Source organism: Notolabrus celidotus, chromosome 1, assembly GCF_009762535.1.
Source record: "Notolabrus celidotus isolate fNotCel1 chromosome 1, fNotCel1.pri, whole genome shotgun sequence".
In the NCBI taxonomy this organism is placed as follows: domain Eukaryota; kingdom Metazoa; phylum Chordata; class Actinopteri; order Labriformes; family Labridae; genus Notolabrus; species Notolabrus celidotus.
Window position 1 is genome coordinate 30,432,282 of NC_048272.1, and position 23,512 is coordinate 30,455,793.

Here is a 23,512-nt window from a genome sequence, read left to right on the forward strand (position 1 = left end):
CAAGATGCCCCTCCTGTGCTTCAAATGGAGCTCATTGACCTGCAGTGTAACTCTGAACTCAAAGCCAAGTTCAGGGAGGTGAGTGGAAAAGCAGACAAGCTTGGGCAATTTTTGAGAGAACTGACCCCCAGCTTTCCTGAGCTTTCCAGAATGTTCAAGCGGACCATGTGCCTTTTTGGGAGCACATATTTGTGTGAAAAGCTCTTCTCCACCTTGAACTTCAATAAGTCCAAGTACAGGTCCAGACTTACTGATGATCATCTGCAAGCCATACTGAGGATCTCAACTGCTTCCTCCCTAAAGCCAAATGTGGCTCAGCTATGTGAGAGGAAGCGCTGCCAGGTTTCTGGCAGCAAGGAGTAGGAAAGAGACGCCATGTTCAGAAGGACCGTTCATGTTCAGAAGGACCCGTTCATGTTCAGAAGGACCGTTCATGTTCAGAAGAACCATTCATTTTCAGAAGGACCGTTCATGTTCAGAAGGACCCATTGAAGTTAAATAACTGTTAGTAATGTAGTTTGAGAAGTTTGGATTTTTTTTAGGGAAGCTTTTTTTGTGGAATACCTGATGCGGCCCAGCCTCACCCTGACTCTGCCTCCAGCGGCCCCCAGGTAATTTGAGTTTGAGACCCCTGGTGTAGAGTGTGCGAGCCGAGAGAGGAGAGAAGTTTTTCATTCATTCAAACATTGATTGTTGCTTTGTTGGTTGGCGTGATCACGGCCGGACGGACGCTACAATACATATACATTTTCTGTAGGACTTACTGAACGTCATTAATTATTCTGCTTGTTGGTGAGAGCTTTTTAGACTCTGAACCGGACTACAGTCCTGAGCAAAGCACCTCATCAGGTCAGAGGGGACAGACCCGAGGACGAGCGAGAGGGGCAGTAAATAGAGTCAGGGGAAGCAGAGGCAGGAGACGGGGACTCGGAGGAGTGCACGCCGGGGAAATGTACGCGCAGGAGGAGGGCAGAACGGCTGGACGGGATTTGATTGTTTTAGAATTTGGGGAGCCAAAAAACGGTGATTGGTTAGTGTTTTCCAAGGTTTAAGGTAGATAGCAGTTTTTTTCACTCTTTTTTAGGAACACATTATGTATTGATTGCCATCAGGACATAAAGATCATTTTAACCAGTATGACAAAAAGTGTATCTAAATCTGATTACCAACCCCAGCTTTAACCTGCATGCATGAAAATGTCAGGCTGGGTCGCACTCACTGAGCCTGGTGAGACCAGATCAACTGAAAAGTCTCTTATCATCATGGTGAAAACCCAACAGGAAGTTAGACATTTTAACATGATTTTTAATTTAATGCTTTGTAAAATCTATACGCAGGGTTCAAATGTAAATATAATCCTCAGGGGAAGTTAATCAAATCCTCTTGTAGTAAGGTCTTGTAGTCCTTGAACTTCAGACTACATTGTATCATTTTATTTGGATTTCACATGTATGAACGGTCTAATGTCACGTTCACACCAGATGTGAACGTGCCAATATTCGCGAAAATGTTTTATTTTTACTCACTCTATTTGTGCGAATTGAGCAAGGCATTTGTGCAAAAAATCACATGTACGAAAGTGCCAAAGACGCAAATTTTCACAAGAGGGAACGGGGGTCTCCTACGCCACACTAGCCTGTTGATGTCAAACGAGGTTGAGCTCGCGGACATTTAATGGGGAAGCCAGTTATGCTAATGGGGGCAGAGCTAACTTCCTACTCCAACCCATAGCTGGATTCAGGTGACTGACAAAGTTTTTCCCAATTTACTAGATAATCCTTCTCACTCACTGTCTTCTCAGTGAGCTCCTGTTTATTCCTGACCCCATAAAAACTAGGTAGAGTTACAGAGTTCAGTAAAGCTGCACAGAGCTACAATCAATGTGTCCCATATATTCCATATGAATGAATCTCTGCTGGTCTATACGTCACCGTTTTTCATCTAAAGTCAGACACCTTATGAGGAGGCAGTTCTTGTATTTGATCAGCTCCAGATTTCACAGTTTAAACTGATCTACAATACATTTTTAAAGGCACAGTGCCACCTATTAGAAACAAGCTCTATAACCTTTAAGATAGTGTTTACTCTGATTAAAATTTCAAATGTATGCCGACAGCCTTTAACATTTCTACATATCAATTTGGATCATGGCGATAACCACACCTACTGGTGCACAGCTGCAGCTGCAACAATGCTGCAGCTGGGACACAAAAAACTGCAAGAGATGATGGACAGGCTCTTACAAAAAGGTGTGAGGGCCTGTGCATCATCTCTTTAACATTGCTGTAAATTGTAGCACACGTCATGTGTGAGAGGAGTGTAAATGGGTTCATGGTTCATACGAGTGGATTTTGCATGGTCTCCCTGTGCATTTGTGGCCTCCTCCCACAGTCTGAAGACATGCTCTTTGGGTTAATTGGTATCCCTAAATTGCCTCTAGGTGTGAGTGTGTTTAGCAGCAGACTTGTGACCTGTAACCCTGATGACAGATGGGACCGGCTCCAGCCTCCCTGAAACACTACATGGAATAAGCATCATCGATAATGGACTTTCTGTTTAACAGCTTTCATATCGGCACATATTGAACAAAAGAGAACACATGGATAAATCTGTGTCTCTCCAAGATGAGCTCAATAACACACTCTGCCTGAGCACACAGGGGTTAATCTGTAGATAGATTAATATGAGGTTAGCTGCAGATACAGACACGACCCTCATGTGTGGATAACAGACAGCATGTTTTTAAAAGCTACAGGTAGGAGACATGATTTGTTTTTGTCAAACCTCCACTTGCATCAGGAGACTGATTGAGTGGTGTTGTTTTCTCCTCCCACACCTAACGCTGTCTGTGACCACTCCAGAGTACTGTCATTATGAGTCCCCCCACCCCAACCCCGTTCAAAGATACCAGGCTGGTCTAATTAATGGACTCCAGCTTCCCCGGCTTCCAGCTGGGACAATTTGACACAAAAACTCTTCAAACACAAACAACAAGACATGAACAAACTCATCCTCAAACAACAGAGAAACAATGAAAAACGTGTTTTTCTCTTTGAAATCAGATCAAAGATGTTTCACGGAGGTGTGACACTGAATGAATCACTGCTGGCTGCTGTTTTTTCACCTCATCCTTCTTCATTTCATGGAGGAAAAAAAACACACTCACCAAAAAACAGACAGACTCCTGTTCAGCCTCTTCTTCTGTGTCCTTATATTTCCTGTTTGCTTCCAATCTGCATCATGGATTAATGAGCAGACGAGAAATCACTTGTGCACAAAACTCCAAAACACGTCAAAGCTGACTGTAAACATGGGCATAATGTCAGGGATGTCACACTCTGGTTTCTGAAGAGGAGTTTTGCCAGATGATGGCGGTTGCGATTTTGGAAATGTTTACTCAACCTAACTTTCAACCTAGAAACCGGCAAAGAGGTGGAGCTGAGGCGACCTGTACAGGAGCCTAGAACTGATTGGGTACCAGGGTGTAAACGTGTTTGAATTTGCTGTAAAATGGGTATTTTAACACAGGTGTTAATGGGGATTCCTCAACTTTTAGCACCAGCCTCAAGTGGACATTTGGGGAACTGCAGTTTTTTTATTTATCTTATTTTTTAATATATATTTTGGGGCATTTTTGCCTTTATTAGGCTTGTTGTGTCTGCGAAAATCCAACATTTTCTCCTCAGCTTTACTCTGGATGTTTCCCACCAGCCCCTCTGGAATCAAAACTGTGAAACTGTCCTCATGGCGTAGGTCTCTGCTGCTCTGTCCTCCATCACACTGTGACTTTCACACATGGATTTTAACGTCTGCCTCCTGAGACTCGTCCCCAAACCTCAGCTAACACTGAGACATTTATTCACTTTAAAGTTAGTGATCTGTAGAAGTTTGGCAGTGCACTAATAGCTCTATGCATTAGTTCATGTGTCAGAAGGAGTGTAGTTGCTGTATATTTGAATGTATCTGAATAATAAAGTGCAGCTCCATCTTTGAGTCCTGATCAGTTTGAAGGACGGAGAATTTCAGCGTTTGTTACGGCTTATACAGTTCATGTCTTTGTCTATTACTTCACCACTTAGCTTTAATCCTATTATTTTTTATTGAAGGGCATTGTGATGACTTCCTACAGCTGAAACCATACGTTTGGATTTATCACAGCGAGTCACAGAAGCGCTTTACGTGACAGAGAAAAGCAGAGCGAGGTGATTAATAATGATTAGTTTCGGTTTCACTTTGACTTTAGCCTGAGACATGTTTTTGGAATTAAAGTGACAGAGACGGTCCTAATCGGAGACACGCTGTCTGCAGCAATAAGCAGGACACATACACTCATACACACACACAACTTATTAATGACAGAGGATGTGCTATAGCTGCCATTCTGACTTAAACACACGTCATTTGCAGAGACAGGGATTAATTTGCTCTCTCTTAGTCTCACACGTCATGTATCTGCCACAACTAATAACTTGTTTACCTCACCAGATGAAGCTGCTGTCTTTTGTTTCTGAGATGAAAAGCTTCACTGAGGGACACCAAAAGCCGACGTGCACAATGATGTCACACAAAAGCTGTTTTTGAGTTATTACCTTGAATTGCACAGCAGAAGGCGATGCAAATAAAATAGTATGACACATACTGGCAACAAGGAAGTTGTTGTGCTTTGCAGACGTCTAAGAATGTGGATACGAGACACGCAGGAGGATAGAATAGAGCTTTAGGAAAACAAGAAACGATGACGAGACGTGATTTGTTTGAGTCACATTTTCAAATATGGGTAAATATGCTGAGTTTTAGAATACACCTTGTAAATTCATCATTAGATCATATCACTTCAGGCTTACTGGCTCTTTCCAGAAGGTGTCACTGAGAGAATAATGCATTATTGTCTTGAAGATGAGATCTCTAATCAATTAATTAATCAATCTTAATTTATATTGCGCCAGATCCCTCCAAATGTTATCTGAAGACCCTTTACAAACAGAGCAGGTCTAGACCATACTCTATGTTCTATTATTCAAAGACCCAGCATCAAGACAGGATAAGATCCAGTCCCATCTTACAGACAGGACTCAGTCTGATCTCATCTTAATCCACCATGAGCAGAGCACTTTGCAGCATTTAGAAAGTTACAGTGGCAAGGACGAACTTCCTTTAACAGGCAGAAACCTCAAGCAGAACCAGACTGTTGTTAGACAGACATCTGCTGAGACCGTGTTGGGGTTGTAAAGAGGGGTAGAGGGAGATGAACAGAGAGAGATGATAGTGGTGAGATGGATAGTGGTAGCTGTTGCACAGCAGAGATCCAGAGAAGCCTACGAGACAAGGGAGCTCAGGTACTCAAGAGGTAAATGGTCCAACAGGTTGAGTTTAGGGAGTTTGGTACGGTGGCCGAGAAGGGCAGACGATCTGCAACAGTCCGAACGATCTCCATCAGGTGACACAAGCTGCAAATGGAGAAAAAAAATTAGCTTTAAAAATGAAGCAAACATGACAGAGGAAACACACCGCATATTAGACAAAATGCAAAAAAAACGACACTAACTTCAAACGTGCTCCAAACACACAAATGAAATCACTCAACACATGCAAGAGAAAAGACGCTGTGAATTGGGTTTTTTTATGGGGCGCTGCTGGCCGAGCGGTCTAGGCATGCTCCACAGGTACAGAGGCTGTAGTCCTCATTACAGTGGTCGCAGGTTCGACTCCTGGCCTCGACCATTTGCTGCACGTCTCTCTTCAGTTGTCCAAATAAAAAAGTAAATAAAACAATAAATTGAGACTTATAAGCTGAAGTGCTCCATGCCTGTAGGGGGCGCTGAGTAGCACAGATTTAATGTTGACTGGACACAGAAAAAGAAGTCACTAAATTTCTGTGATTGAACCTTAACAAGAGACGCCACAAGCAGATGTTTCGGCTCATTGCAGCATGTTTCCTCTGTCGCGTTTGATTTGGACTTCTGCACCACTTTAAAGATGCATTGTTCTGCATGTGCAGCTCGTTCCTCTTGATGAAGATCGTTAGTCCCAAAGTTTGGACCCTATGAGTTTTAGCTTGAGCCGCTAGCTTTGTACTTATCAGGGAGCCTGCTCGAACATCTGGTCAGGGACTGCAGATGGAGACTCACCTTTTGGTTGACTCTAGCATATTTACAGGGATGTTGATTACAATGCATTGTCCCTGTAGAATAAAATCAGTAAGGAGACACCAAAGCTGTGCTTCTCAGAGTTTTATAACACTTGGTTTGGTCGACGTCTCTTTTGCTTGGCTCCACACTGTTACGTTTTTCTGGTGAGACTTCATCCTTGTTGTTATGAGCTTTTGACCAATCAGAATCAAGTATTTAACACAGCTGGGTTAAAGGGTGAATCCAATCAGAGATCAGGTTTGTGTTTCTTTAACTCACAACTGGAACTGGAAACCTGCTCCCGCTTGAGAAGTTTATTGTTTCAAACACATCTCAACAGGTGTTTTGTCAGCCAATCAGCTCGCCCAACGCTCAGAGATTATGAGAGAGAGACTCTTTTACTTATAAAGGTGTAGGGCCTGAGTGACTCACTGCAAGATAAATGTCCACTCCAGCTTGGTCCTCGGGGCGCTTTTATTGCGTGATAACAAAAGACAAAGATTAAGATTAGCTGTGTTTGTCCTCCTCCGTGCTGCGTCAGGCCTCCTTTCTTCAGCAGGATATAGGAATGAAAGTCCTGATCACAGCCTCCTTTCTCCTCTTGTTTCTTTCTCTTTAATCCTCCCCGCCTAGTCTCCCTCCTCTGACACAAACGTCTGTTTTCACTCTGTAACCTGTGGAGCAGAAGAGACTTGTGTTCAGTGAGTCACTGCACAAATAAAAAGAGGTTTACATGATAAGATTAATCCAGAGTCTGAGTGTGATGCTTCTGTATCTGACACATCATCTTATCTCATCCCACTGATTCATATCAGACACTTCTGAACGTGCTGTTATTGAGCTGCTGATGGGAGATACCACACACTCTGCTTCCAGCCTCTCTTTGTGTGTGTGTGTGTGTGTGTGTGTGTGTGTGTGTGTGTTTGTGTGTGTGTGTGTGTGTGTGTGTGTGTGTTTTTGTGTGTGTGTGTGTGTGTGTGTGTGTGTGTGTGTGTGTGTGTGTGTGTGTGTGTGTGTGTTAGAGTGTGTGTGTGTGTGTGTGTGTGTGTGTGTGTTTCAGATATCAACACATCCAGCAGACATTTCCACATTGAAAAAAATTCTGCCTCATCTTCCCGATGCTGCTGTCGGCTTGTAATTTCCATCTTCCTGCATACGCCCCCTAGTGTCTGACACTGGAATGACATCCCTGTTGAACCTGCATTTATTGTAAATGTCATGCAGACATTAACTATCTTGTTTTGTCATAATGAACACAACCAATAAACTAAATACAAAAATTACATCAGCCCAGGTTGAGTGAAGAACATACAATTTAGTTTCACTTTAAAGTTCTTCAGGTGCATACTGACACCTGAGAGTGTGTAACCACATAATTAATATCACATGATATTCAATCTGTAATCCCTCACTGATAGTATCATCCATCACTAAACACCATCTAAACCTGGTCAGAGTACATCATAGTTAATTTCCCAGAGGTTAGAATGAACTCGCTCACATTCAGAGCCTACTGTGTTTCAATCACTGACATTCGACAGAATCGTAGACAGGTATGAAGTTAGAAAGACAAGAAAATCACAATTAAATATAGAAAAACTTAGAGTGCAAAAGATTCGCTGGAGTTAGGATTTTTCAACTCTCGCAAATGAAGCAAGACGAATGTTGAACACCTCACAAAATTGCACCGTTAGCGTGTATAATTGCACGGCACAAGAACTTGCGTCTTTGCTTTTACTTTACATGTAATTTACTCAATTCACTGAACTAGGGATGACCACAATTAATCGATTATCGATTAATTGATTGTTAAGAAATTACTCGAAACACACATTTTTATTATCAATTTTCCGTCACGTGGAACAAACATCATGTGGTCTCATATTACATTCAGCTACCAGGGAGGTGTTTTAAGTTTAAAGCATGTTTGGATGTGAATCAGCTGTTTAAAGGTGTTGCGCACAGCGGAGACGCTCAGCTGGGGGCTGCGGCTGCACGTCAGCTCTCCACGTGCGCTTTTTTAAAGAGGATCAATACAAAACTGCTGCCAACAACAACACGGACACGAAGGTTCATAACTATAAACATGACATTTCCACCTTTGGATACGAAGGCAAAAGACAGGTTGGAAATTCAGGTACGCTATGTTTGCAGAGCAGAAACATCAGAGCCGTCTGAGCTTTTCTCCAGCGGGACTGATTATGACCCGGTTGCGCTCCCGGCTGACACCTGACTGAATAAACATGTTTATTTTTCCTAATAAGAACGAGTAGACAGACACTGAGTCTGAAGTACTTTTCTGTTAGTATTATGAGCCTTCACTTTATAAGACTATGTCCGCGGACAATATTTTTCTGAGCCCGATCGTTGATATTCTGCGTGTCAAACATGTAACTGTATTCAATCCCGTCAGTTAGATGCATTTTGTTGCTGTAGAAAATATAATTTAGGGGTAAAACAACGTATTTGGCATTGTTTTTGACGTAAGAATAATAATGTTTTTTTTAATTAATTAATCGATAATTGATCGTTAACATTTCCAAAAATCGATCACGGAAAATACTTAAAATGTACATCCCTTCACTGAACACATCATAACACCCAAACATTTATGGAAATCAATCAGAAGGTTGGTGGTTTGATCCCAGCTGAACCCCAATTCCTCCGCTGTGAGTCAGAGGTGTTTGAATGTGTATGAATGAGATTAGCTAGTACTGGCGGTTCCTGACTATAGCAGCCTCTACCATCAGTGAGTGATTGTTGTGTGAATGGGTGAATGTAACAAGTAGTGTGATAGCGCTTTGAGTGCTCAGAAAGACTAGAAAATTACTATATGAGTGCAAGTCCATTTACCAGTCATTACAATGTAAGTGAGATGGCATAAACATCTCCTGAAATAGAAGAGCTAAGGGTGAAGAAACACTGCACAAACACTGAAAGTAAACTTTTCCTCAAACCAGACCAGTTTTTCACCCATCCTGATTCCTTCATAAAACTCCTTCAAAAGTTCACAACAGCTGCTCCATCAGCACCGCTAACTACATCTGGATCACAAGCACCAATAAAGCCACAAGGAATACATGCAGGGGGCCGTATATCTGCCAGCTTCAGCTGCCATAAAACACAGCGCTGGCTAACCCTCCGTAGCTCTCGATACCTCACTGGTCACTGAAGTATGAGTGTATTCAATGAGCAATTGACTTTAGGGCGTGAAAATAAACAGTCTGAAATTAAAAATTCATGCCCTTGATATATACGCTCAGATAAGCTGTTTATTGTAAAGTTTAAAAAAAAAAAAAAAAAAGCCTTAAAGCAATAAATGGTTTGGTCTTCTACTGGAGCTTTAACCATCCATTTCCATTCAGAAAAAAAATCTACTCAGCAAATAAAGTAATGACACAACCTCATTATTGTTTTCATGTGTATCGCTCAGTGCACATCACATCCATTTCTGTCTAATAACCAACTTTATGTGCATGCAACACTTAATAAATGTATACAAACTCAAAGCTACTTAATTAATGGACATTTTGAATTACTTTTCCAGGTATTTCTGAGGGATTAAATAAAAAATAACTAGAGTTGCAGTCGAGAAGCCAAACCTTGAGTCTGAGTAGAGCTCCCTGTAGCTGCTGCCTGCAGAGCGAGGCCAGGAGCAGTTTCAGGTCCCAAGGAAACTTGGACCTGTGTGCATGAGCCTGGGACAGAATCTGTCTTCAGTGTAGGAAAAAGGTGGAGCTTTCTTTCCTGGGATGAGTTGGTTTCCTCATGCAGGGGTTGTTTGGTGTTTATCTCACATTTAATTTAAACCATTGATGAAAACATGGAGAGAGAAAACATCAGATCTGAATTCCTGGTGTCTTTATGCCAACACCGCCCCTCCTGTGACTCTCTCTCTCCCACATCAAACTGTGGCAGCAGGGCTATAACACATAAAGACAGTGCAGCTGAACTCCATGAAACCCGCTCTGAGAAGCCCATTACGGCCTGGCCAAGCCTCTTTACGCATTCATCCCAGGCCGACATCAGCCCTGCGACAAGTTCAGGGGCCACGGCTTCAGATGCAGCTGCAATATACACAGCACATAAAACATTAACGCAGAGGCCCAGCCGCCTGCTGTTGTTTTCAGCTGTAGGTGAGGGGCGAGAGCACGCGGGGAAAATAAAAAACAATCCTTCACCTACTCATAAAAAGTGTCAAGACTTTGGTTCTCTAACAAATCTCCACTGGCGTTTTTACTGCCTCGTTTCCTGAGTCAGTCAGCTGCTTTTATTCCCCGCAGAGATCCAAAATATGAGTCCAGTTTGTTAGAGTAAGGCAGTACTGTAGAGATAATAATCCTCATTTACCGCAGACATGATCCGCAACTGATCCATTAACAGATTCTACACAGTACACAACAGAGTCTCTGACAGCTGGAGCAACACAAACTGAAAACCTGAAGAGGTTAAACGGCTCAGACTCACCTTTGCTTAGTTTCATTGATTTATTTAAAGGCTTTGTTTTAACGGTGCAACGAGCCAGCTGCTGTTTGTGTGCAGGAGAGCAGAGTGACACAGGGCGGGAGGAATGGACAAGTTTTACTGATTCATCAGAAAGTCGTGTTATGGTTTTTGAAACACTCTTTAAAGCTGCCGTGAGGAACTTTTTGATCATGTTGATTTTGGCACCCTCTGTGGTCTAAAGCAGGGGTTCCCAAAGTGTGGGTTGGGACCCCCTGGGGGGTCGCGAGACACAAACAGGGGTCGTGAGATCTCTTCCAGAATGTTTTTTTTCACTTCTTTTGAATATGTGGCCCTTCAGTCAAATACATCCTCTCGGTCTATATTTCTTAATATTTACAGACCACCTAAATACTGTACCGATTTATTTGATAACCATGCTGAACTACTGTCTCTTATCTGCACTGACTTTGATTCTGTTTTAATTGTTGGTGATTTTAACATCCATGTTGACAAACCTGAGGACAGAGTGACTGAAGAACTGTGTGTTATGTCTTTGACAACTTTGGACTCACTCAGCATGGGACGCAGCCCACACACAACAGGGGCCACATCCTAGACTTGGTTATCTCCAAGGGTCTAAACATTTCCAAGGTTCTGGTATCTGACGTTGCTCTCTCTGATCACTGCTGTGTTTTCTCCGAAGTGATTTATCTGTGAACACTAATGTTCAAACTGAGGTTATCTCAAAACGTTACATTACTGAAAGTACCAGTGATATATTTATCCAGGCTTTCTCTTCCATAACCCTCCTCTCTAGGTTCTCTGCAAATGAACTTGTAGAAGATTTCACTTTTAAAATTACAAATATTATTGATTCCATTGCACCAACTAAAGTAAAAGTGGTCTCCAATAAGAAAAAATCGCCTTGGAGGAATACCATGCAGGTCAAACATGAAAAAAAGGAATGTCGAAAAGCTGAGCGCAGGTGGCGTAAAACAAAGCTTCAGGTTCATTATGACATTTATAAAGAAAGACTTCACATGTTTAATCTAGAACTGAAAAAGTCAAGGCAGACCTTCTTCTCAGACATTATCACCAAAAACAAAGATAATGCACGCGCCCTGTTTGCTACAGTCGACAGGCTAACAAACCCCCCTGTGCAAGTGGCCTCTGAACATTTACATTACAAGATATAATACAACATTTGAAATCCTCATCCTGCTGCCTTGATATTCTACCATCACCGTTTTTCAAAAAGGTTTCAGACTGCATGACCTCAGATCTGCTTCAAATTGTCAACATGTCTCTTCTTTCAGGTGTCTTCCCCCAGGCCATGAAAACAGCAGTAATTAAACCACTCCTGAAGAAGAATAATTTAGATGCATCAGAAATGAAAAACTATAGGCCGATATCAAACCTCCCTTTTTTAAGTAAAATTATTGAAAAAGCTGTTTTTCAACAAGTGAACTATTATCTAATGATAAATGACTGTTTTGATGTCTTCCAATCAGGATTCCGATCACATCACAGCACAGCACAGAGACTGCCCTAGTCAAGGTCCTCAATGATATTCATTTAAACACAGACAATGGCAAAATTTCAGTTTTGGTATCACTTGATCTTAGTGCTGCTTTTGAGACAGTTGACCACAAGATACTACTGGACAGACTTGAAAACTGGGTGGGACTCTCTGGTGCAGTACTAAATTGGCTTAAGTCCTATTTAAATGACCAGGACTATTTTGTGTCTATAGGTAAATACACATCTGAGCGGATGAAAATAGTATGTGGAGTACCTCAGGGATCCATTCTGGGGCCTCTGCTATTTAACATCTACATGCTCCCCTTAGGTCAGATAATAAGAAACAACAAAATAAAATACCATAGCTATGCAGATGACACACACATTTACATCACCATATCACCAGGGGATTATAGTCCCATACAAACACTGAGTAAATGCATTGAACAAATCAATGACTGGACGAGCCAGAACTTTCTTCAGTTAAACAAAGAAAAAACTGAAATGATTATTTTTGGAGCCAAGGAAGAGAGGTTAAAGGTTACTGCTCAGCTCCAATCTGCAATGATGAAATGTTCAAACCAAGCCAGAAACCTTGGTGTAGTCTTAGACTCAGACTTTAATTTCAGCAGCCACATTAAGACAATCACAAAGTCTGCCTACTATCACCTTAAGAATATATCAAGGATTAAAGGACTTATGTCTCAGCAGGATGCCGAAAAACTCGTCCACGCATTTATCTTTAGCAGACTAGACTACTGTAACGGGGTCTTTACAGGACTCCCTAAAAAGTCCATCAGATGACTGCAGCTCATACAGAATGCTGCTGCTCGAGTCCTAACAAGGACCAAAAAAGTAGACCACATCACTCCAGCTCTTAGATCTCTACACTGGCTTCCTGTCTGTTAGAGAATAGACTTTAAAATCCTGCTGATGGTTTATAAAGCACTGAATGGTTTAGGCCCAAAATACATTGCTGATCTGCTACTACTTTATGAACCACCTCGACCTCTGAGGTTATCAGGTACTGGTCTGCTTTCAGTCCCTAGAGTCAGAATGAAACATGGTGAAGCAGCATTTAGTCATTATGCACCAAATATCTGGAACTCACTCCCTGAAAGCTGTAGGTCTGCTCCAACTCTCACCTCTTCTAAATCCAAGATTAAGGCTTTTTTATTTGCCACTGCCTTCCTATCTTAGCTTATTTTAACCCACTTTAAATTAAAATTTTAATGTAATTTTTAATATATTTCTAATTTTCCTTTTCTTTTCTGTTTCTTTTCTGTTTTATCTTTTATGTTCTTTTATGCCTGTCTGAATGTCTTCAATGCTTTTAATATTTGCCCTCTTGTATGAAATGCGCTATACAAATAAATCTGCCTTGCTTTGCCTTGCCTTGTGAACAAAGAAATACTGAAAAAATGCAAAACAAAATGTTGAATGACAAAAGTTATCTAAAAATAGTAAATTTTACCCATAATAGTAAAAAATATCAACAAAAATAGTAGTTCAACCTGAAATAAAACCTAGAGAATAAAAAATGTAATAAGTTTATCTGCCTTTCTTTTTGCCAGATGACTCCTAAGTTTAGGGTTAGTGAACAGTTAATTATCAAAAGCATCAGTAGCAGTAGGTTAATTCATAACGGCACAGGAAACACAGCCACATGCTCATATAGGCAGGCTTATTTTCTGCAGACCAGCTAAATGAAGCCACATTAAATCACTTTGAGAGACAGTGGGGGTCGCAAGTCTTTGGCACCTATATTTTGGGGGTCGCGGCATGAAAAGTTTGGGAACCCCTGGTCTAAAGTATGCACCTCACAAATTTGCTGGTCTTATTCTGTGCTTGCTCACGACCCTGGATGGGATAAACAATAAAGTTAATGATGGATGGATTCTATACATGTGTAGAAGTGTTCATTTTGACAGCTATTTTAGATTCAGTCTTATGGTGAGTTCACACCAAACACAGACAATCTTGCTATTCACGCAAAAAAAAACAAGCACCACAATTTTCAAGATGAAAACTTTTGCAGGTTCCCTTCAAATGCCACTCCAGTCTGTAATCAAACAAAGTTGAACATTGAATGTTGAAACTGGTGATGCTAAAGAGGGCAGTGCTCATTTGCTAGTACAACCAATAGCTAGAGTCACAGAGTTCAGGGAATCTGCAAAGAGATACAATCAATGTGTCCGATATATTCCAGATGAATGAACCTCAACCAGTTCATTTGTCACATCATATGTCCGCGGAGGATCCGCAGGCTGATTGGCTTTCACAGCGCGAATTATTCGCTGGAGTTCAGATTTTTTCGGCTCTTGCAAATTAGTTCCTGCAAATCACACCATTTGTGCCGCCCAATAGGCGTCATACGCACTGCCAGACAAAAACTCTGTCCTACTGGCGACTTTCCATTGCCTCTACATGTAATTCATTCCCACGAATGATTTTATTTGCGATTGGCGTGAACACCCCATTAGTCTTCAGACGAAAACGTTTGTTAGTTTAGTCACATTTTAATAAAAACAGTTCCTCTCTTTAAACTCATTCATGTAGTCAACCAGATTTCGATATCAGGGTTGTACCTGAGTGTTAAAATCTGCAACTTTTCACTCTCCTACACTTTTGCTTTTGTAATATCTGAAGTTAAATAATTTACTACATACTTGGAGTAAGGAAGTGCACACTGATAAAAGCTGTTTTATAGGAGAATGTTTATTTAGTACTTTACTCCAAGTCAAGTAAAAAGAAAACACACCTTCTGAGGACACTGTGGCTGTATTTTCATTGTCTGGCTTAAAATAAAAGTGCCATGAACACACAATACGAGGACTGTATTGCTTTTTTCCAACGGTCCTTGAATGTACCTGCAGAGACAGGCGCACTCACAGTCAGTCAGTTCACAGCACCCTGAACTGCGTCTTCATCTTTGATGATTTAGAGTTCATCAAACCTACTTATTAGATGAGTCTAGCGTATACCCGAACTGGAATGAATCTAGTTTTTCAACGGAGCTTTTGACTTGAAAAGCGGCAAAAAACAGCAAATAATTAACAGACGACAGTCGGTAGCTGGTTGTGTTATTGTCACTGACGCACTGACGTAAAAATCATCAGGGAAATGGGACAGATGAATGGAGGTAGACACACAGTGAAGGACAGATCATGGATGTTGAATTTCCGAATATGTCTCAAAACGAATTTATTACATCACTAAAACAACAGTAACTCTGGGCGGGACGAGCCAAAATGACAGAGGTGAGTTGTTAGTCAGTGAGGTTGATCATTTAATATTTAACAGCTGTCAGTCTTAGCTGGACGGAAGCAGATCTGTTCGCAATGTAAGCTGGATCTTTCCTAGCGGTCAGGGATGTTGGACAGATATTAACCAGCTGGAATTAATTTTATTTTGTTTGTATCCATTTAATTGCTAAGTTAGCTCAATGATAACACACACACTAACAGATTTAACAGTTTATCATGTGTAGAGAGCAACGATGTGGCCCACACTCTCTGAACTGGAGATCTAACATCTCACAGTCTGACTTAAGAGGAAACAAACATCGCGGACATGTGTTACAGACCCGTTGCAGAAACACGTGTTGTTGCCTCAAATCAACAAGTTGGTTCTCCATTTCTGGCGTCCTTACTTTGTGTTTTACCATGGCTGCATTTGTTGAGCTCCAGCAGCAACCTCCGGTCTGAAAATTTGAAGCCAATGTGGAGGTGTGAAAAACTGCAGTTCCTTGAGTGTCCACTTGAGGCTGGCTCCAAAAGCACCAGAAATCACATACACACCAATTCAAAGAGCTGATCTTTACAGCATAAATAAACATGTTTACAGGCTGGTTACACAAATGGTAGCTAATTTCTCTGTCGGCACACACTGTACAATTTTTGCCTAATAAGGGGCGTGGCCTACTTGACTGACAGGCGGGAACACTGTAGCTGTTAGCGAGGAAGTAGTTAGTATTTTTCTGGATGTTAGTCAAACTGCTGTTTCTGGATATTTTGGTCAAACATGTCAAGTGTTTGTTGTTATTGTTTGGATCTTTCTTACTTCTGTATGTTGTTAATGCGCACTCTGAGCGACTGTAAAACTCAAAGGACAGTTAATTTACCTTAATCTTCATTCTCTCCCTCTCCAGCTGTACATCCAGACGACCACACTAACCATCTCCATGAATCTGAGTGCGTCTGTGGCTCTGGGAATGCTCTATATGCCCAAAGTGTACGTCATCATCTTCCACCCAGAGCTCAACGTGCAGAAGAGGAAACGCTCCTTCAAAGCCGTCGTCACGGCCGCAACCATGTCGTCCCGACTCTCCCACAAAGCCAACGACCGACCCAACGGTGAGGCCAAGACGGAGCTGTGCGAGAACGTCGACCCAAACAGTGAGTATCAGCCTGACTTCACATCTGTCACTTTGATTATGAATTGACCCTTTACTAAGCCCCTCCCCCTGAAAGAGAATATCCAATCAGAGCCTGAGCAACAAAAATGAGGTACAGCTGTCAGTCACTCTATATTGACTTTTCTGAAGATTGATTTATTTTTACTTCTGTTAAGTAACTTTTCTGAATCTATATAGAGAGTTAGTTTTTTTTTGTATCTATATTATAAATGTAATCACTCCTAAAGTAGTCTGAAGGACTTTTTTGTCGTAGTAAACTCTGGAGTTATTTATTCTTTCAGTTTGGAGTAGTTTAACTTATTCTAGTGTAGCTTTTTCAGCATCAGCATCATCTGTAGTTATACAGTGTTGTTATATACAACACCCATTCACCAGTTTTTGCTCTGCCTGAAAGCTGGACTTGGATATGATTATATCATTATCATCAGCTGGTAGCTTTAGCCTCAGCCTTTAAACACATTTAAATGATGTATGTGAACATAAAGGACATCTCTACGGAGGAGGATGAGTGCCACTGAAAATAAAGACTTTGGAGGGAAGGACAGTTACAAAATAAAAGTTGACTCTTTGTTTCATCCCAACCAATTTGTTTGTTTTTTTCAGAAATATAACATTAAAGTCAAAATTCTGACATTTTATTATCAGAACTTTAAAATTAAAACTGCAATTCTCACCTTTTTTTCTCAATTCTTAAATTAAAGTCAGAATTCTGACGGTTTTTCTCAGGATTCTTAGAATTTCAAAATTCTATGACTTCAGAATTCTGGTTTTAATTTTAGAATATTGGGGGGGTCCGAAATCTGACTGTAAGTTTAGAATTCTGAGATTATAGCTAGAATTCCCTGACTTTAACTTTAGAATTCTGAAAAAAAAATAAAAAAAATGCAATCTGCCTTTTTTTTCAATTCTTAAATCAGGTCAGAATTCTGACCGTTTTCCTCAGAATTCTGAGAATCTCAAAATTCTGTGACGCCGACCTTAATTTTAAGAATTATGAAAAAAAAAAATCAGAATTGCAACTGACTTCATTGTCATAATAGAAAAATAATTGTCAGATCTTTAAACAATATATTTTGGCCTGCCCTCCTTTTTCTTCAGTGGCTCTAATCCTCCTCACACTCGGTCCCTCAAAAGGATAGTCTTTAAACAGGTCAGCTGATAAAAAAGGTGGTCTGTGTTTTTATTTGTCAACATTGGTTTTATTAACGTACTAGCTATCATTACAGCTATTTAATACTCCCACCAACAGTTGTCACTGCAGCTGTTAAGAGTGAGTCATCTACAAATGTGAAGCCGGCTTCTGTGCCTCTTTGTCTGAAATAAGAAGTAGAAGGTAAGACCTGCTGTTTGAAAATGTATTTCGTTTTTTAGATGCTGAAGGTGCAAAGTTTCCATTCTGACCTGCATCATGAATTAGAACAAAGATCTCAGCAGAAAGCAGGGGCTGGCTTAGTGAAGGGTCAATTTAAAAGCTGAATTAATTGAGTATAAAACAGTGTATATTCACTCTTCAGTAACATATAGACTGAATTAAATGAAGTGTAGGACTTCCCTTGAAATCAATTGAAACTTAATAAAGCATGTTATTATTTTACTCAACCAACCAGAGCTTTTATTCCCCTCCTGAATGACTGGATTTTAATGTGGATGTTTAAAACTGAGCCAGAACTTCTGTGGCTTTTATTTCCTGCTCTGAGACACTTTAACATAAAATGAAGCTAATTTATCTCTGTTTAGTGACTTTTAAAGGCCCTGATGTTGGCAGTCAGCTCATTATGTGGTGCTACATCAGATGCACTGTTTTATTTTGTGGCCTGGAAGAAGAAGCATTTAACCCAGCCAAGGAAAGACACCATGTTGTTTCTTTTAAGGGACAGTTCAACATTCACCAAAACGTCTCCTCTTCCTAAAAGAGTGATATGTTTAGGTTATATATGGGACTATCAAGACATAACCTCTCAATGAGCTGGTTCTTTGGTTTCAAATAACATGAAATACACCTTGTGTTAGTCTTTATGTATGAAATGTAATTGTTCCTTTAAAACAAACAATACTCCTTGGTTAGTTTATGGTTGATCGTGCATGAAACAGCTGCTTCTGATGAATTATTTGATAAATTTTTCTCATCTTGAGGACGAAATAATCCAGAAAATCACCCCTCACATCAAACATGTGCACATGTCAGGGGTTATCTTTGCTTTTATGACTCAAGAGAAAGAAAACTCGTGCAGATCTGTCCTTTATCTTGCAATAAACTGTACGAAAAATACAAAATGCTTCACACCAAGGTCAGGTTCAGCTTTATCGAAGATTAACTTGTACAAAGTTATTTATGATGTACATTAAAAAAACATCAAACTAGAAGACAAAAAGATAAACACACAAGATACATTATATTGCTCCTCAGTTATCTGGTGTTGCAGTTTTTTTCTCCTGTAGATTATTCTAGGTTACTCAGCCATCCTGACTTTGAGAAATTCCTGGTGCACTCACAACAAGTGGCCAGTAGGCGGCAGAGTATGGTATGACTTACCAATGTCTGCAGAAGTGATTGATGTGAAACCATCCCATCAAAACAAAACAGCAACCCTTGATGTAAAAAAATAAGCCAGTGCAGGAATGCTAAAAACTGTAGTTCCTTAAGTGTCCACTTGAGGCTGTCTCCAAAAGCCACTGAGACGCCATTAACACCAGTGTTAAAACGCCAATAAAAGAGTTCGTCATGTTTACATCCTAGTACAAAAAAGACCTTGGTCTGAATAATTCATACTTTGCTTAAGACACAGCTCAAGTCTGCCTCTTTGCCTCTTGGTGGGTTAAGTGAGGTTGAGTTAGCATTTCCAATATGGCGACTGCCATTGCGAGGCTTTAAAAATTTGCTTCAGAAACAAATGGGTGACATCACTGAGACTTCTTCCATGTTTTATACTGTCTATGACAAAAAAAATAAAATAATAATAATCATACTATTAAATAAAATAAAAAAATAAAAGTCATTGCAATTTTTTTTAATTGACTAATTTACAAAAAATATACATGGTAAAATAAATTATAATAAAATAAATTGTAATTATATAATAATGGTATTTAAAAAGAACTTGAAATAGATTTAATTGTTTAATAAAAACAAAAGTCTATGATCAAAACCCTAGCATTGGGTAGAGAACTGCTTTGAAGATGTCTACAGTGGTGACCACTCTGGGTGAAGACTCAAAGTTTATTGCAAGAATAAAGGACACTGGGTCAAATTTCTCTCTTCCTTTCCCCATGTATTTTTCCTCCTACACATTTGTCTGCTGAAGAAATTGAAGGTGTGCATGAGACAATCATTCAACACACATCCATTACACACCCCTTGTCATTTCCATCATTGTAAAGCATCATATACAGCTGTGTGATGCTTGGCACTGATTAGTGCTGATCACTTTTTTTGAGGCCGAGCATGCAAACCCAATTTTCTTTGATTAAAAAAGTCACAAAACTTGTGCTCTTGCTCCACAAAAACCAGAACTTCAAATTAAGTCTGAAATCCAAAGTCCACAGGAATACAAACTGCACAAATTGAAATTACATGGCAATGTGATCAAATTACCACCTCGCAGTGGGCTTCCCTTCGGGGCTCTCAGGGACAACTCACCAAATAATGTTTTTTTCCCCCTGACAGGCTAATTTCATAATTTATCAGAGGTAAGAGCAAATTAATCTTCTTCTGCTTTGCTGTCCTGACCTTGATCCATTTTCTTGTGGAGGTTTGAGGAGACGGGGAGAGAGCCGGTCGAGAGAGAGAGGGAGATAAGGAGAATGCATTTTAGTGTGAGAGAGGAGGGACTGTGTGCAGGGAATGTTAAGTACCCTTCCTCTGCTCTTTATCGCCATCTTTCAATTGACTCATAACTTTAACATGAGGAGGGAGAGGGGAGCATAATACGACTATTTGAGTGGCAGATTTACCGTCTGTCTCTGGTGTCGCATGCAGACTATTTTGGGTGACACTTTAACAAAACGACTGACCCCCATGACCCTTGATTTTACTGCGCCGCTCCTGCTCTTAACACGGCATGCTGGAAAATCCAAGCGCTTGTGAGTGATGTTGAGAGGGGGGAGAGACCGGTTTAGATACTCCTCTGTTGATCCTGCTGAGGCCCTGCTACAGTCTGGTCAGACAGGACTAAGACACCTCCAAGGATTTAATAATTCCATAAGCAGAATCCCATCTGCCATCAAGTCAAGCCCTCAAATAATCTTTAAAGCTACAAACTATACTAAGAGAAAGAGATTTGGTGTTCAGTGAGAGCTCTTCTGAGCTCCTCTGTCCTTCTTACTGCTAACAACGCTGCTGATAATTTTAGCCTGCTTCTGTCGCTATCTGGTTGTGATGTTCGCTAAATCAAAACCAGCTTTTTTGTAATGTTTGCTAGTTGATAGAAGCTGGAAGTTAACAAATGGTAGTAACCATAGCTGAATGATAAGAAACGAATTGCACTGTTACCTGGATGGTAGCCTGTACAGACGTAGGCCACCTGTTTGTGGTGTTAGCTGAATATTTGCAAGCTTGAAGCAATGCTAGTTAAGTGTTAATTGGCTGCAAGTGATTTGATCCAGTCGTTATCCAGCTGTTAGTGACGTTAGCTGTGTCTTAGCCAGCTGTTTGTAATGTCAGATAGATAGTAATGTCATAGCTTTTTGTTTTGATTTAAGTCTAGCCACACACTTGACGACTTTAGGCCAGTTTCTAGGGCTTGAATCGCCGCACTGAATGGGGGGGCGTGTCCTGATTCTGGGCTTGTCTTGAACATTTTTTTAGTCCTAATTATCCTGAAGTGTGTGGTGTTAATATGACTATTTTACTGCTCAGGACCGTGACAGAGCATGTCCAATCTGTAATCGTAAATAGTAAATACAAAAGATGTTTAATATTTGATTTGGTTACACCTACAGCAGTCTAAGCCTATAGAAGTCTAAGCATATAGCAGTCTATGTCTCTAGCAGTCTGAGCCTTTAGAAGTTTAAGCTTATAGCAGTCTATGCCTCTAGCAGTCTGACCCTTTAGAAGACTAAGCCTATAGCAGTCTATGTCTCTAGCAGTCTGACCCTTTAGAAGTCTAAGCCTATAGCAGTCTATGTCTCTAGCAGTCTGACCCTTTAGAAGTCTAAGCCTATAGCAGTCTATGTCTCTGGCAGTCTATGTCTCTAGCAGTCTGACCCTTTAGAAGTCTAAGCCTATAGCAGTCTGAGCCTACAGTTAAAGCCTAATGCAGTCTTAGTCTATAGCACTCTAAGTTTTTAGCAGTCTGAGCCTATAGCACTCTAGGTCTATAGCAGTCTGAATCTGTAGCAGTTTAAGCTTATAGCAGTTTAAGCCTAATGCAGCCTTAGTCTATAGCAGTCTAAGTCTTTAGCAGTCTTTGCTTTTACCAGTCTAAGCCCATAGCAGTCTGAGCCTACAGCAGCATAAGTAAGAGCTAGTCTAAACCTAATCCGGCCCTAACTATAAGCTTTATCTGTGTGTTTCCATCCATACATGGTTACCTGAAATCACACCTCATTTGGACTGTTTCCTGGAAGTTTGTGCTACATTAGGATGTAGACTGGGTGGTAAAGCACTGAGTGTTTACTTTTTAAATGACTGTGGTAGAATGATTGGACTCATCAGTTAGCGGTAGTTTTGCAGCCTCACCACTTAATAACTAAGACCTCAGAAGAAAACTCTGGTTCTGCTTGTGGGATCTTGATTATCCCGGCTCATCAATCAGTCCTGTTTGTTATTACGCAGTGGGGGGCTTCCCTGCTGTGTTACGAACATTAGAGTGACTCTGGGCTTCAGTCTGTTTTACTATTCAGAATAAGTTCAGCAGCTCTGGAGCTGTGCTGGCAGACTGCAGCTCAGTCATGACACCCCGTAGACCAGCAGAGCCATCTGTTGGCCCTGGCCAAATCACTTTCTCTCTGTCTCTCCCTCTCTCTCTCTCTCTCTCTCTCTCTCTCTCTCTCTCTCTCTCGTCTGCAGCTTTCACTCGTTCAGCCTCAGGTTTACTGGTTTCAGTCAATTTTTAAATCCTCTCTCTTTTCAATCTGGCTCTCTCCCCTCTCCTCACCTGCTGCTGCCATCTCCCCCCTCTCTCTTTCACCACGCTGTAATAGCTCTCAGTCACTTAAGATGGCTTCATCTCTTCTTCTCTGCTCTCATGGTCCTCTCTCCTTCTCCTCCCTCTCTGCTGATTCCCTGACAACAAAGACCTCTCTAGCTGCTCTTCTGCTCTTCAAAGGCCAAATCTCTCTGATTCGTCTCTTATAAGGCCTCTCTGCCTTCCTCCACAAGATGATTCCTTATACAACAAAGGCGTTATATATCTCTTAAAGCTGGTAGAGCCTTACTGCTCTCAGAAAGAATCCCTACAAGCAGACTTTTCAGCCCTCACCCTCTTTCTCAACTCTGCACAGGGGAAATACACCTTCTACATTCATTTCTTTCAGGAGTAGTATTTCTTCACTTCCTCCCTCGACTTCTGATTTTGAAGAACGAATGAAGAAGCTTGAGATTTCAAAGAATACATTCACCTGAAACAATCTGCCACATATCTGGGAGCATGTTTTATCTCTGAAACATGACACAAATCAAAACTACATGAGGATATTTCTCTGTTTAGGCTAGTATTGGTAATTGATAATTTGGGTTTCAGGTATTTTTAAAAAAGTAATGAGGTTATCATTCCTCAGGAGGGACAGTGTTAAAGGTTATTTGAACATCTTTAAACTGGGCTCTATTCATACACATTTCAGGGTCTAAATGGCTAAAGGTGCATTTCAACCAGTTTTTCTCTGAACTAAATGGTTCCTGTGCCCCCATTGTTATCTGCATTTCAACAGCGGGCTGAAGTCCCAAGTAGATTAAGCAAATCCGGCCAGTGACGTATGAAAAAAAAAAAAGTAATTGCAATACACCGAAAGACCAGAAGGGGACAGTAAGACAGAAGAAGGCCAATCAACAAAGATGACACCA

General features: G+C 40.8%; 1 protein-coding gene across 2 annotated transcripts in view; it reads left to right on the top strand.

Moving 5' to 3' along the window:
• Positions 1-23,512, top strand: part of LOC117814178 (metabotropic glutamate receptor 7) — a 353,505-nt gene that overhangs the window by 324,596 nt on the left and 5,397 nt on the right. For both annotated transcript variants that reach the window (XM_034685360.1, XM_034685368.1), the window contains one exon: positions 16,246-16,492. In XM_034685360.1, coding sequence (XP_034541251.1) covers positions 16,246-16,492 — 247 coding nt within the window. The remainder of the gene's footprint in view (positions 1-16,245; positions 16,493-23,512) is intronic.